This window comes from Mus pahari, chromosome X (assembly GCF_900095145.1).
Source record: "Mus pahari chromosome X, PAHARI_EIJ_v1.1, whole genome shotgun sequence".
Taxonomy (NCBI): domain Eukaryota; kingdom Metazoa; phylum Chordata; class Mammalia; order Rodentia; family Muridae; genus Mus; species Mus pahari.
The window spans coordinates 89181072-89197295 of record NC_034613.1 but is presented as its reverse complement, the minus strand read 5'-3'; the positions used below and the strand labels follow the sequence as shown (position 1 = coordinate 89197295).

Here is a 16224-nt window from a genome sequence, read left to right as displayed (position 1 = left end):
CCATCCGTAACGAGATCTGGCGCCCTCTTCTGGAGTGTCTGAAGACAGCTACAGTGTACTTACATATAATAAATAAATAAATCTTAAAAAAAATAAGTTGAAGATTTAATTGAAGATCCTTCAGCATCAAAATAAAACTTTGAACTATAAGTGCAGTCTACTAAGAAACTGAGAACTTTATAAAACATAAATATAGCCCACATAAAGACTAGAAACCTTAGGCTTCTGATCCTTTTATAGCATACCCTTATGGACTGTCACAGACTTTTGTATGATTCAGATTATCAAAATAGTTAAATGTTAACAAAGTTACCAAAGATGCAGAGCCTAGACAGGTCAGTTACTGTTTAAGTAGATCTTAGGAGTTTATAAACGTTATTTATCATATATATTTATCAAACATACGTTGTTCCTTAAAAATTTCTAGAAGCCTGGTGTTGAACAGTTAGCAAAGATACAAATAATTAGACATATATCTCTTAAGTCAGTTTTTAAGATTCATTTATCTGTTTATGATTGTTCTGTCTGCATGTACACCTGTGTACCAGAAGAGGGCATCAGATCCCATTACAGATGAATGTGAGCCACCATGTGGTTGCTGGGAATTGAACTCCAGACCTCTGGAAGAGCAGCCAGTGCTCTTAACCACTAGGCCATCTCTCCAGTCCTCTAAGTCAGTTTCTGTTAACCCAAGTAGATCTTTATAACTTTAGGAATTGATCGTACAAAAATCCAAATCCACATTCTAATCCAAAATACTTTAGAGATGTGTTGTTGCTTCCTTAGTCTAAAAGGGAGACAATGCTAAGCAGAGGGCTAAGTGGGGTTAAGAAGGTTTAAGATTGTTGCCTTAGTTGGTTTCTACCATGTAATTGTATTAATCAAGATGGTGAAGTTACATTTCATGTAGTCTTTTTTTAACCTTAATAAAGATAGATGGCTGCCAGCCACATGGTTGCTTCCATCCTGATGAGGTCACCAGGCAAGATGGAGACAAGCTATATAGTTATTTCAACGTATCTATTTTACTAAAGAAGACTTGAATCCAAGCTATATACACACAAACATAGTGATATGGTAGATCTATTTTTTTTTTAAACAAGAGTGGAATCCAAGTAACACACATATAGATTCACACATACATACTGTATGATATAGCAGATTATGTATATATAGGTTTTTTATTGGACATTTTATTTACATTTCAATTTTTTTCGAGACAGGGTTTCTCTGTATAGTCCTGGTTGTCCTGGAACTCACTCTGTAGACCAGGCCGGCCTCAAACTCAGAAATCTGCCCACCTGTGCCTCCCCAGTGCTGGGATTAAAGGTGTGCGCCACCACGCCCAGCTTACATGTCAAATGTTATCCGTTTTCCCAGTTTCCCCCACTCCCTGAAACCCCTATCCCATCATCCATCCCTCTATCCCATGCATCCACTCCCACCTCACCACCCTGGCATTCCCCTGCACTGGGGAACTGAGCCTTCACAGGACCAAGAGCCTCTCCTCCCATTGATGCCCTACAAGGCCATCCTTTGCTATATATGTGGCTGGAGCCATGTGTCCCTCCATGTATACTCTTTGGTTGGTAGTTTAGTCTCAGGGAACTCTAGGGAAGGGGTCTGGTTGGTTGGTATTGTTGCTCTTCCTATGGGTTGCAAGCCCTTTAAGCTCCTTCAGTCTTTCCTCTAACTCCTCCATTGGTGATCCCATGCTCAGTCCAATGGTTGGCTGTGAGTATCCACCTATGTATTTGTCAAGCTCTGGCAGAGCCTCTCATGAGACAGCTATATCAGGCTCCTGTCAGCAAGCACTTCTTGGCATCCACAATATTGTCTTGGTTTGGTGGCTGTATATGGGATAGATCCCCAGGTGGGACAGTCTCTGGATGACCTTTCATTCAGTCTCTGCTCCACACTTTGTCTCAGTATTTCCTTCCTTGAGTATTTTGTTCCCCCTTCTATGAAGGACTGAAGGCCTTCTTTGGTCTTCCTTCTTCTTGAACTTCATGCAGTCTGTGAATTGCATCTTGGGTATTCCAAGATTTTGGGCTAATATCCCCTTATCAGTGAGTGCATACCATATGCGTTCTTTTCTGATTGGGTTACCCCACTAAGGATGATATCCTCCAGATACATCCATTTGCCCAAGAATTTCATAAATTCATTGTTTTTAATAGCTGAGTAGTACTCCATTGTGTAAATGTACCACAGTTTCTGAATCCATTCATCTGTTGAGGGACATCTGGGTTCTTTCCAGCTTCTGACTATTATAAATAAGGCTGCTATGAACATAGTGGAACATGTGTCCTTATTACCTGTTGGAACAGCTTCTGGGTATATGCCTAGGAGAAGTATTGCTGGATCTTCCGGTAATGCTATGTTCACTTTTCTGAGGAAACACCAGACTGATATTTTTTTACCCCAACCCCAAGACTGATTTAACAGAGTGATTGTACCAGCTTTCAATCCTACCAACAATGTTCCTCTTTCTCCACATTCTTGCCAGCATCTACTGTTACCTGAGTTTTTGATCTTAACCATTCTGACTGGTGTGAGGTGGAATCTCAGGATCATTTTGATTTGCATTTCCCTGATGACTAAGGATGTTGAACATTTCTTTAGGTGCTTATCGGCCATTCAAGTTTCCTCAGTTGAGAATTCTCTGTGTAGCTCTACATTTTTAATAGGGTTATTTGGTTCTCTGGAGTCTAACTTCTTGAGTTAGTTCTTTGTATATATTGAATATTAGCCCTCTATTGGATGTAGGATTGGTAAAGATCTTTTCCCAATCTGTGAATTGCTGTTTTGTCCTAGTGACAGTGTCCTTTGTCTCACAGAAGCTTTGCAATTTTATGAGGTCCCATTTGTCGATTCTTGATCTTAGAGCATAAGCCACTGTTATTCTGTTTTATTTATTTATTTATTTTATTAATTTTTTTCGAGACAGGGTTTCTCTGTGTAGCCCTGGCTATCCTGGAATTCATTTTGTAGACCAGGCTGGCCTTGAACTCAGAAATCCACCTGCCTCTGCCTCCCGAGTGCTGGGATTAAAGGCGTGCGCCACCGCTGGCAGGCTACTGATTTTTATTGTTAGATTTGTATCCTGATACTTTGCTGAAAGTATTGATCAGATGTAGAAGTTTCTTCATGGAGTTTGGAGTTTGGGGTCTTTTTTTTTTTTTAAATTTATTTATTATATGTAAGTACACTGTAGCTGTCTTCAGACACTCCAGAAGAGGGGGTCAGATTTTGTTAAGGATGGTTGTGAGCCACTATGTGGTTGCTGGGATTTGAACTCAGGACCTTTGGAAGAGCAGTCGGTGCTCTTAACCGCTGAGCCATCTCACCAGCCCGAGTTTGGGGTCTTTAGTATGTAAAATAGTATCATCAGCAAATAAAGATACTTTGACTTCATTCTTTCCAATTTGTATCCCCTTGATCTCCTTCAGAATCTTTCTTAAGCTAAGATTTCAAGCAATATGTTAAATAGATATATAGAGAGTGGACAGCCTTGTCATGTTTCTGATTTTAGTGGGAATGCTTTGAGTTTCTTTCCATTTAATTTGACGTTGTTGGCTATAGGCTTGCTGTAAGTTGTTATGTTTATGTGTGTTTCCTTTGTAACCCTAGTCTCTCCAGGATTTTTACCATGAAGGCATGTTGAATTTTGTCAAAGGCCTTTCCTGCTTTTAATGAAATAATCATGTGGCTTTTGTGTTTCAGTCTGCTTATGTGGTGGGTTACATTTATCAATTTATGTATATTAAGCCATCTCTAGATGTCTCGGATGAGGCTGACTTATTCATAGGGAAATGGGTCTGAAGTTCTCTTTCATATTCAGTCTTTATGTGGTTTGGGTATCAGGGTATCTGTGTTCTCATAAAAAGAATTAGGCAATATTCCTTATGTTTTTATATTGCTTAATAATTTGAGTAGAATTGATGTTAATTCTTCTGGCCCTGGGATTTTTTTTTTTTTTTGGTTTGGTTTTTGGGAAACTTTAAGTTACTGCTTCTATTTTACTGGGGGTTTTCATCCTGATCTAACTTTGTAGGCTGTGTATATAAAGACATTTATCCATTTTTTCCAGGTTTCCCAGTATGGTAGAACTGTACATGTGCTCATGATTCTCTGGGTTTTCTCACTTTCATTTTGTCTCTAGTTTAACAAATTTATATCTCTTCTTTCCTTCTTTTTTATTAATTTGTTTAAGAGTTTATCAATTTTGCCGGGTGTGGTGGCGCACGCCTTTAATCCCAGCACCCAGGCAGAGGCAGGTGGATTTCTGAGTTTGAGGCCAGCCTGGTCTACAGAGTGAGTTCCAGGACAGCCAGGGCTACACAGAGAAACCCTGTCTCAAAAAAACCAAAAAAAAAAAAAAAGAGTTTATCAATCTTATTGTTTTTTCTGAAAGAACTCCACATTTCATTAGTTCTTTGTATTATTCTTTTTGATTGATTGATTTCAGCCCCATATTTGGTTGTTTATTTTTTGATCTATACCTTTTGGGCATGTTATTTTCTTTTAACACTTTTAGATATATGATTAATTTGCTAATATGAGATCTTTAATTTTTTTAAAGATTTTATTTATTTATTATATGTGTTTACACTGTAGCTGTCTTCAGACACTCCAGAAGAGGGCATCAGATTTTTCTTATGGATGGTTGTGAGCCACCATGTTGTTGCTGGGATTTGAACTCAGGACCTTCGGAAGAGCAGTCGGTGCTCTTAACCGCTGAGCCATCTCACCAGCCCTTTTCATTTTTTTTTATGTAGTCACTTAGTGCTATGAACTACTACTGCCTTCATTGTGTCCAGGTTAGGGCATGTTCTATTTCCATTTTCATTCAGCTATAAAACCTTTTAAATTTTCTTCTTGATATCTGCCTTCAAATTTATTTTATTCAGTAGTGATTTGCGAAGTTTCTACGAGTTTGTATACTTGATGTTGTTTCTATTATTGATATTAATCTTTAATACATGGTGATCAGACAGGATGCATTGTGCCATAACAATTTTAAATCTGTTGAGACTTGCTTTGTGTCCTAGTATGTGGTCCATTTTGGAGAAAGTTCTATGGGCTGCTGACAAGAAGGTATTTTATTTTGTGTTTGGGTGAAATGTTCTATAAGTATGTTAGGTCTATAAGTATGTTAGGTCTATTTGGTTTATAATGTCAGTCATCTCCAGCATTTTTTTGTTTAGTTTTTGTCTGGATGAACTATCTATTTGTGAAAGTGGGCTATTGAAGTCATCCACTATTTTTTTTTAAATTATTTAATTATTTAATTATTTATTTATTTACTTTAATGAGTACACTGTAGCTGTCTTCCGACATGCCAGCAGAGGGCATCAGATCTCATTACAGATGGTTGTGAGCCACCTTGTGGTTGCTGGGATTTGAACTCATAACCTCTGGAAGAGCAGTCAGTGCTCTTAACTACTGAGCCATCTCTCCAACCCCATCAATATTCTTGTGTGAGGGTCAATATGTGATTTTAACTGAAACAATGTTTCTTTATAAAAACTTGGTTGCCCTTGTGCTTGGTGCATAAATGTTTAGAATTGCAATATTCTTTAGATGGAATTTTTTCCCTTGGTAAGAATGTCCTGTCCTTTCCCATCTCTTCGATTAGTTTTGTTTTGAAGTCTGTTTTGTTAGATTTTAAAATAATGACACGTGATTGCTTCTTGTTTCATTTATCCTAAGGTGATTTCTATCCTAGATATTATGGCGTGTTTCTTTGATGCAGCAGAAGGATCCTATTTTCTAATCCGTTCTGTTAGTCTGTGTGTTTCTATTGGGGAACTGAGTATTGATGTTGATTGAGAGCTATCAATAAGCATTGTTTATTGATCCCTGTTATTTTGTTGTTAATGGTGTATGTTTTGCCCCCTCTTTAATTTACTGTTCTGGGATTATTTATTCCTTGGGGTTTTTTTTGGTATGGTTAACCTCTTCAGATCGAAATTTTCCTTCTAGTACATTCTGTAGGGCTGTATTTGTAGACAGATTCTATTCAAATTTGGTTTTATTATGGAATGTTTTTATTTCCCCATTTATTATGGTTGATAGTTTTTCTGGGTATAGTAGTCTAGGCTGAAATCTGTGGTCTCAAAAAGTTTGGCCAGGTGTGGTGGAGCACGCCTTTAATCCCAGCACACGGGAGGCAGAGGCAGGCAGATTTCTGAGTTCGAGGCCAGCCTGGTCTACAAAGTGAGTTCCAGGACAGCCAGGGCTATACAGAAAAACTCTTGTCTCGAAAAAACAAAAACAAACAAACAAACAAAAGTTTGTAGAACATATTTTTTTCAGACCCTTTTAGCTTTTAGATTGAGAAGTTGAGTGTTATTCTAATGGGCCTACCTTTATGTTACTTGGTCTTTTTCTCTACCAGCTTTTAATATTCTTTATTTTTTACACATTTAGTGTTTTGATTATTGTGTGTCCTGAAGAGTTTCATCTCTCAGCCTATCTATCTGGAATTATGTATATTTATCTTTTTAAATCTTTTTTATTGGTTCTTTGTGAATTTCACATCATATACCTCAGTCCCACTTATCATCTTCTCCTCTCAAACTCACCCTCCACTCTTGCCACCCCCCTCAAGAGATTAAAAAGGATCTCATTGTGGAAGCTGTAATTTGTCACAGTGTGTCCCACAGTATACCCCTTTTGTCCATACTTCTTTGCTTGTAGATAGATGTTCATTGCAATGAGTCATTGGTCTGGTCCGAGGTCTCTGGCTTCTGCTACACTATTAGTACTGGATCCTCGCAGGAACTCCTCTCAGATATCCTGTTGTTGTCCTGTGACATGGAGATTCTGTCGTTTTGAATCTGTAGAATCAGCCCCTTTAATGCACTCCAGCAGTTCATCAATGGGGTACATTTTGGGGGTGGTCCAATTCATAATTTCATAATTCCTGGATCTGGGTCTGAGAGGTATCCGAGCCAGCTTTCCCGTATTCACGCCCCAGGGTTAGCTCACCAGCAACCTGGGTCAGCTCTATCCAGTTGCCTAGGCAAGGTGCAGGGCCTGCTCTTAGAGTGTTGCAGCAGGTGAGGTACATGGCCAGTTTACCTACTCTCATGACTGTGAGGCCAGTGTTTCCCACCTGCCATAGGCGTGAAGGGACAGCACAGCAGACAAGTTCAGCTCTCCTAAGCTCATACCCTTAGGGCCAGCTCACCTGCAACCCCCCATATCCAGGTCCAGGTCCAGGTCCACTGTACCTCCCATGCAAGGTACAGGGCCTTGAGTGCTGTAGCAGGTGAGGGGCAGGATTAGCTCTCCTGCCTTCATGACCCCAGGGCCAGCTGTGCTACCTGTTGTAGGTGGCAAAGGGTGAGGGTGGGGGAAGGCATCTTTCCCTTACCCACGCTGCTGAAGTGCAGACAATTGCACAGCCAGATATCCCATCCTCAGACCTTTGAGTCACCTCATTCACGCCCTCATTAGCAAGGTCAGCTCTACTGTGATGCCCAGGTGAGGTACAGGGCCTATTCTTCAGAATGTGGCTGCAGGGGAGGGGCAGGGCCAGCTCTCCCCTGCTCCCACGCTCGCTCAAGGATGGCTCACCTACAGCCTTCACATACACGGCCAGCTCTACTGTGCTGTGTGCAAGTCTTGCTCTCTCAAGGGCTGCAGTAGGTGAGGGGCAGGGCCTGCTTTCCTGCTCTGATGACCTTGGGGCTAGTTCTCCTGCTTTCAATAGGTGGCTCCTTTCTCTGTGATAACTCCAGCTGTGTCAAGTTGACACAAAACTAGCCAGTACACCTTCTCTTCTCAATTTATGGAATTCATTAAGATCCAAGTATCAAAAGCAAGTTTTTGGGGCTGGCAAGATGGCTCAGCGGGTAAGAGCACTGACTGCTCTTCCGAAGGTACTGAGTTCAAATCTCAGCAACCATATGGTTGCTCACAACCGCCCATAATGAAATCTGGTGCCCTATTCTGGTGTGTCTGAAGACAGCTACAGTGTACTTATATATAACAATAAATAAATCTTAAAAAAAAAAGTACAAGTTTTTGAGAATCAAGTAGTTGGTGGTGAAGCAGTAGAACTATAAAGGAACCAAAGACCAGTAGAATATAGTGCCTTATATAGGCACTGTGTGGCCTGTAATTAAGATAAGGTTATGATGTCAAATAAATGAAGAACTGGGTTATTTTATAACTTTGAATTTGACCTATGCTGCCAAACAATGCCTTTTATAAGATATTGTATGAATGATCCTTTATTATCATCAATTAGATTGTTGCACATTCTTTTTCAACCCTAGGAGACTGTTACACATGGACATTTCAGGAGTAAATGACCCAGAAAGCATTTCACATGGCCAAAGAATCTGCCTCCACCCCAAGTTTAACCTCAACGATGAAAATGATCCAATGAAAGCAGATATTGGCTTGGTTATTCTTGAAGAACCTATCTATGGGGATGAAATACCACTATCTCAGTTCCCTAATATATCCCTGAAGAGCTGTTCTAAGTGCCAATATAACAGCTGTTATGTGTATGAGTATCAGAGTAAGTAAAAGGGGTTTACACTATTTTGTGATATTGGCTCTAGGAATATGAGTCATCTTTTAAAGAAATTAGGTCTCTAAAGAGGAAAATAATTTAGAAAAACTAGTAGGGTCATTACTGATGTCCATCAATCCATTGGAAAATAAACTGAAGCATAAGAAAGGAATGGACTATGCCTGAATTTAAGTCTCAACTCTTGTTACAGAACTCTTTCTATATGCAGGTATTTTAACTATTTCTTGTTGCTGTAATGAAAGATCTAACAGAGATGATCTGAGACAGAATAGATTTATTTTGGCTCATGGTTTCAGAAGGTTCCATATTTGGCTTCTTGTCCCTCTGTACTGGGGAGAACACTATTGCAATTGAAGCATGTGGTAGAGGTTGCTTTTCACTTCTTGGTGGTCGGGAAGTAGACAGAAAGGAGGAGCACAGGAGTAAGATATTGGCCAAGAGGGTGTCCCCAGTTAACAACTTCTTCAAGTACAGTATACTTTATACTTTTTTAAAGTATATATGTATCAATGCTACTATCATATCCATCAAATGATTAATTCATTGTTTTGTTCAGAGTGGTCATGTGCTAGATGTTTGGACGTGTCCAGAGGTGGGCTCTACTTAGGTACCCCAAGGTGTTTCTTAATCTGATTAGGTTTATAATCAAAACTAACCATCATGCTGGGTAGTGGTGGCGCATGCCTTTAGTTCCAACACTCAGGAGTCAGAGGCAGGTGGAGCTATGTGAGTTTGGGGCCAGCCTGGTGTACAAAGCAAGTTCAAGGATAGCCAGGAAACCCTGTCTTGAAAAAACAAAACAAAACCAAGTAAAACAAAAGACTAACCATAACAACAGTTTAAGGAAGGTGTGAATGGTTCAGAAAGTACAAGGTAAGGAGATATGCAAAGAGAGAAGAGAAATGAAGGAGGAAAGGCAAGGAAGGGAAGAAAGGGAAAGATGACTGTTTTGGGAGCATTATGTAATTGAATTGAGAGTGGTGACAAACCAAAGTCTGAGATACAGTGCTTTGCATCTCAGCATCATCCTTTATGTATGATTTTAGGTAGCCAGAAGCTTGGAACCACTAGAGTAAAGAAGATAGATGTGCAGCTGCTAGATTTCTCAACGTGCCACCACCAACACTACAATTTAGAGAAGACTGTGGGCTTGTGTATTCAGAGTCAACCACGGGAAGACTGCTGGGTAATCATATACCAGAACAATATTAGGAACAAGCAAAAAAATGAAAAAAAGAACAATTATATAAATATGCAAGGAAATGTTAGATAACAGGACACAAAGAAGTTGGTGTCAGGCAAATATGTGAATCTGGAAAGTTTCATTGGATATTTGAGTGGCAAAGAGTTTGCACAAGGAAGGCTTTAGAAACAAATGAGAAATACAAAAAAGAATCAATGGACATAAATACATTTTATCTTTCTGTTTTTAATTTTATTATAGCCTCTCTGCAGGTACTATACTGAACATTGTATGGCTCAAACTTAGCTGTAGGGAGGTTTAGAAGACACAGATACAACTCATCTCACCTATTCATGTAGAAAGGCTATAGAAAATAAAGCCCTACGCAAGAAAATTTTTAGGTACTAATATACCTTGGACAATTTAAAATTGCACACACAAATAATATTGAAAGACTTCAAAGAAAGCATTAATCTGAAGTGTGGAAATCCTGACTGACTTACTTTAGGATATGACCAGCTTTGCATGCTGGTAATGATGAGAAATATTTAAGTAAACGAGAACGAATGAAAAACTGTTCAAAACCCTGTTTCAAATTGAGATGAGGGAATAACACATGCAAAGCTATAGAGTTAGTAGCTAGGTGTCTTAGAGGATCATCGCAAGGAATGAAGCTAGGGCAGCCCATATTCTCATGAGTTTATATGTATTTGAGATGTGATCAATAATAAGTAAATAATAACAGAAGTGATAGTAACTATTTTGAGGATAATAAACAGAGCAGGGGGCTGGAGAGATGGCTCAGTGGTTAGGAGCACTGACTGTTCTTCCAGAGGTCCTGAGTTCAATTCCCAGCAACCACATGGTGGCTCACAACCATCTGTAATGGGATCTGATGCCCTCTTCTGGAGTGTCTGAAGACAGCTATGGTGTACTTGTATAAATAATAAATAAATAATGTTTAAAAAAATAAACAGAGCAGGGCTGATTATAACCTTGAATTCCATCTCCAATCTGAAAGAGTTGGACTACAAAGACAGCATTAGCGTAAAATGCTTGCAATGCAAGATAGAAGAGTTTTTGTCTATATAATCCCATTCAAAACAACTAGGTAATCAAAAAAGGCATCTGTTAAAAAAAATTTAATAGAAGTGTTTGGATGGAATTATGGGAGAACTGATGAAGCAAGTAATTTGAATACCAGAGCAGTGTTACAAGTATAGTTCATTGAAAAGGCCAATACAGAGATTTTTGATGTGTAAATATGTCTAGAATATTTCCATAACAGAGAAGACAAGCCAGGTGGTTATAATATCTTAGTCAACAGCAGCAGTAGATATCATCAAGGTAGTTATAAGGGTTTCTGAGTCCTTATACGCTATTATGACAACTATGCTTTTAACATTGTTAGAACTTTAAAGCACTCATTGGAGAGTTTTTAAGCAGAAAGATGTATTTATTGGTCTTTCTTAGATTTTTAAAAAAGATTTATTTATTATATATTATATTCTGTAGCTGTCTTCAGACATACCAGAAGAGGGTGTCAGATCTCATTACAGATGGTTATGAGCCACCATGTGGTTGCTGGGATTTGAGCTCAGGACCTTTGGAAGAGCAGTCCATGCTCTTACCCACTGAGCCATCTCACCAGCCCAGATTTTAAGAGGATAAGTTGGGATGCCACGTTAAGATCAGATGTGAGAAGGACAAGAAGTATGCCTTTTCATAAAGACACTATATTTCCTAACAATAGAAGCATTCTTAGATAAGAAAATTATTAATTATTAAAATAAATTTTGGGAAATTATTGAAAGTATCAGAAGCACTATTCGTTGAGACTGGTAATATAGTGTGGAGGAGAGAGAGACACTAATAACGATTTCAAGGTTTTTCTAAATTTTCCTTTTTTATTCAGTTTACATTCCAGTTACAGACCCCTACCTCCTCTCGTCCCAGGTCCCTCCCCTTGTAACTCCCTCCCCTCATTGCCCATTCCATTCTCCTCAGAGAAGGGGAGCATCCCTTGGGTATCACCCCTCAAGTTTTTTTTTTTAAACTTGAAATTTTGGAGGGGTGTTGTGACTTTTTTTTTTTTTTTGGTTTTTCGAGACAGGGTTTCTCTGTATAGCTCTGGCTGTCCTGGTACTCACTTGGTAGACCAGGCTGGCCTCGAACTCAGAAATCCGCCTGCCTCTGCCTCCCGAGTGCTGGGATTAAAGGCCTGCGCCACCAGGCCCGGCTAAAGATTTATTTATTTATTATATGTAAGTACACTGCAGCTGTCTGCAGACACTCCAGAAGAGGGCATCAGATTTTGTTACGAATGGTTATGAGCCACCATGTGGTTGCTGGGATTTGAACTCTGGACCTTCGGAAGAGCAGTCGGGTGGTCTTACCCAGTGAGCCATCTCTCCAGCCCGTGACTTTCACTAGGAAAATAAAGCAAAAGGAAGATTTTTGTATGAAGATCAGTTGTTCTTTTGGGTTTTAACACTAAGTTTGATATAACTCTTAGAAATCCAAGTTCAGTGTTGATAAAGTGGCTGATTCTAAGAGTTGGAAAATTAATTAGTACTGACATACTCTATTTTTAATTTTTTATTGGATAGTTTCTTTATTCACATTTCAAATATTATCCCCTTTCCCTGCTTCTATGAGGGTGTTCCCCCAGTCAGCCACCCACCCCTGCCTCCCCACCCTGGCATTTTCCTACACTGGAACATCCAGCCTTCACTCTCTCACTGATGCCCAACCTGGCCATCCTCTGCTACATGTGTAGCTGGAGCCATGGGTCTCTTCATGTGTACTCCTTGGTTGGTGGCTTAGCCCCTGGGAGCTCTGGGGGTACTGGTTGGTTCATATTGTTGTTCTTCCTATGGGACTGCAAACATCTTCAGCTCTTTCAGTCCTTTCTCTAACTCCTCCATTTGGGACCATGTGCTCAGTCCAAGGGTTGGCTGAGAGCATCTGCCTCTGTACTTGTCAGGCTCTGTCAGAGCCTCTCAGGATTTAGATATATCAGGCTCCTGTCAGCAAGCACTTCGTGGCATCATCAATAGTGTTTGGGTTTGGTGACTGTATTTGGGATGAGTCCCCAGGTGGGGCAGTCTCTGGATGGCCTTTCTGTCAGTCTCTGCTCCACACTTTGGTACTGATACATTCTATATTCTCTTATCATATGTTTCAACTATATGTGCCTACATCTTACATTATTAATTTTTGGGAGCTGCTTGATAATATTATTTGAAAATTTCCCTCTCCCTCACATAGTATATGGATTGTATACACAGTAAACTGTATAAATGACATATATTTCTTGGTTTCCTTTTCAGGTACAGAGAGCCAGTCCTGTTCTATGTCTCCTAAAGAACCAGTGGGAACTAGTGGGCCTCATACATAAGACTTCAAGGATATGTCAAAATCCCACAGTCATCATTAGAACAACTCCTTACTTTACCTGGATAAAACAATTCATCAAGGCATCTAAGAAACTATTAAATCCCACACCCTCCTTACACTGTAGGACATTGTATGACAATGAGTATGTTCCCCAAATCAGACATAGCCATAATCATTTCACAACTCTGGCCTCCAATAATTACCTCTTGAGGGTTTTACAAGGAAACGTAGGTGTTTCTCCACAAACCAAACATACCAACAATTTACCAAAAATCTTGAATTTTAGTGATCTAAATTATCTTGCTGATAGTCATAGATTGTTCCTTGATAAAAACAAGACCACACAACCTGTCAAGCCATTGCCTGTTGCTGGACTTCCAGGAAAATTTGGACAGAATTTAACTCAGTACCGTCCAAATACTCCTCCACAGAATATAGGTAATTTAAGTAAACCTCCATTATCTCAGGTTATTTCTAACACAACTATATCATATAATTCTTCTAAGACTGATGGTGATAATCCCTTGGGTTTTGCAGCATATAATATTGATGAGTCTTTTGATAAAATCATGGCAGATATAATTAAACAATCAAGCCCATCAGAAGATTATGGAGTGGAACCTGAAAATCTCTATGAGGATAGTATGACTGATGATTCTTGGACAGAAAATGTTACTGATTTAGAAAAATACCAGAATCTTTTGAGGGCCATGTCAATTGAACCTCAGAATCAATATACAACTAAGGCCAACTTACCACCAAGTTTATTTTTACCTGATACAACTAAGGCCAACTTACCACCAANTTTATTTTTACCTGATACAACTAAGGCCAACTTACCACCAAATTTATTTTTACCTGATACAACTAAGGCCAACTTACCACCAAATTTATTTTTACCTGAAGGAGAGGTACCCTGGGGACTCTCTACGTCAGGTGCAAGTGTTAAAAAAACAGACCTGCCCATGAAATGTCTACGAAAAAATGAAATGTCTAATATGTCTCCTTTTGAAAGTAGAGGGATTCCTAAACCAAGTGGTATAATTAAGCTCTGGAATTCTCCTTTTGACTACTTTGTTGTAAGTTCTCAAGATCAAGCAGTTACTGGTTCAGTAAGAGCTCAGAATTATCCTGTAACTGATACCAGTCAACTCCAGATTCTACCAGTGGACAGCATAAGTATGCCCTCAACTCCTAAATTTACCTATGAATCTTTACCTATTGATTTTGAGGCTGAAACTCCTCAAAATTCAAATTAGCACAGTACAGTACCACCACAAGGTCAGTCTTCATCATTTAAGGCCATTTCGCAACTTATAGTTGAAATTAAACCCCAACTGAAAGCTGAATCTGAAAGACCTAGACACCCAGACTAATCTTAGCCTAAAGTATGTCTAAGGTGAAGTAGACATAGTAGTATTTCTTGTCTGTAGCGAAGCTCACACATTTATTGAGACAAATTACCTTTATCCCCTTGGAACAACTTCTGGCCTATTCATTTGAAATGTCATTTGTCCTTATGGAAAATTATATAAACATGTATCTCTTTTCAAAAAATTAAAATAAAAACAAATTGAAAAGCAAATTATTAATTATATCTTGTTCCCTATTTTATAAGTTTTAAGAGGATTCTTTTTACAGGTGGATCAATTTAATGGTTTGAAAGCTTTTCATGTTGAAAATTATTCCAAGATAATTGAAGAGTCACACAGTTTAAAACTACCACCAGTAGTTTGAGAGATGGCTCAGCAGTTAAGAGCTCTTGGCAGCTCTTCCAGAGGTCCCAAGTTCAATTCTCAGCCACCACGTGGTGACTCATAACAATCTGTAATGAGATCTGATGCCCTCTTCTGGCATGTAGCTGTACATGCAGATAGAGCACTTCACATACATAAAAAAAACCTTAAAAAATTCATGCAAAAAAGTTAGCTGTGCTACATTTTTCCTAAGTTGTAAAATTTTTGAAAAACTATTGTTCAACATAGTCAGAATATTAACATAGTTACAACTCATCTATTTTATTTATAATTTTTGTTTTATTTGTACTCATTTGTATATATGTTTATTTTGCAATTTTCAATGCATAAGACTCATGTATACTTCTTCACAGTCATGAGATATAATAGTTCTATTGCCATAAAGCTTCCTCATGTTAACATTTTATAGTCACATCTATTGCTTTCTCACAAGAATCTTGTCATTAATCTTTAATAGGCATTTATATGTTCTCCATCACAAAAAATTGATCATTTTGACAATATTATGATTGGAATCATATTGTATAAGATATTTCATAATTGGCTTTTTATTCAGCATAACCTCCTTAGTATTTAAGTTAATTCGTGTACCAATATGTACCAGTAATTCTTTTAATCACTTTGTTATGTTAGAAGGTATGGGCATATCACTGCTTCTCTATCCACTCACACATTGAAAGCTATCTGGATTAGTTCTAGTTTTTATTGTTGCAACTGGTTTCTATGGACATTAATATGCAGTATTTGTGTGAATACACAACTTATTTTTTTTCTAGGATCAAGTTTCCTGGTTAACTCGTCTTAGCTTTTTTTCCTGTTTATATCATAAAACATTACGACAAGAGCAACTTTAAGGGAGATGAGTTTGTTTTAGCACATGATTCAGATTATAGTTCATTGTGGTGAGGAAATTCCAACTGCAGGAGCTCGAAGGAACTGGGCATATCATATCTACAATCAGGAGAAATGCATACTAGTGTTCAGCTCATCTTCTCTATTGTATACAGTCCAGAATCTCTTGCCAAGGAATGATCTCATCCACAATTTAGATGGGTCTTCCCACATTAACTAACACAATCTAAATGCTGTTCCACTGGCACACCTAGAGGTTCATTTCTCAGGTGCTTCTTGATTCTGTCAAGGTGACAACTAACACTAACCTGGTGATGACATGTTGGAATTTTTATTTATCTAATAATAGTTGTGTGTGCAATTGTCAAAAAGAATACAGAGAGGGCTGGTGAGATGGCTCAGTGGGTAAGAGCACCCGACTGCTCTTCCAAAGGTCCGGAGTTCAAATCCCAGCAACCACATGGTGGCTCATAACCATC

At 38.7% G+C, this 16224-nt stretch overlaps 1 protein-coding gene across 3 annotated transcripts in view; it reads left to right on the top strand.

Annotated features, from left to right (window-relative positions):
• Positions 1-16224, top strand: part of LOC110313490 — a 43796-nt gene that overhangs the window by 7616 nt on the left and 19956 nt on the right. Inside the window, exons 3-6 of one of the 3 annotated variants that reach the window (XM_029534549.1) lie at positions 8292-8539; positions 9601-9740; positions 13070-13882; positions 14009-14395. In XM_029534549.1, coding sequence (XP_029390409.1) covers positions 8292-8539; positions 9601-9740; positions 13070-13882; positions 14009-14395 — 1588 coding nt within the window. Of the gene's footprint in view, positions 1-8291; positions 8540-9600; positions 9741-13069; positions 13883-14008; positions 14396-16224 lie in introns of those variants that run through there. The other 2 variants (XM_029534550.1, XM_021187800.1) reach the window with 2 other exon arrangements.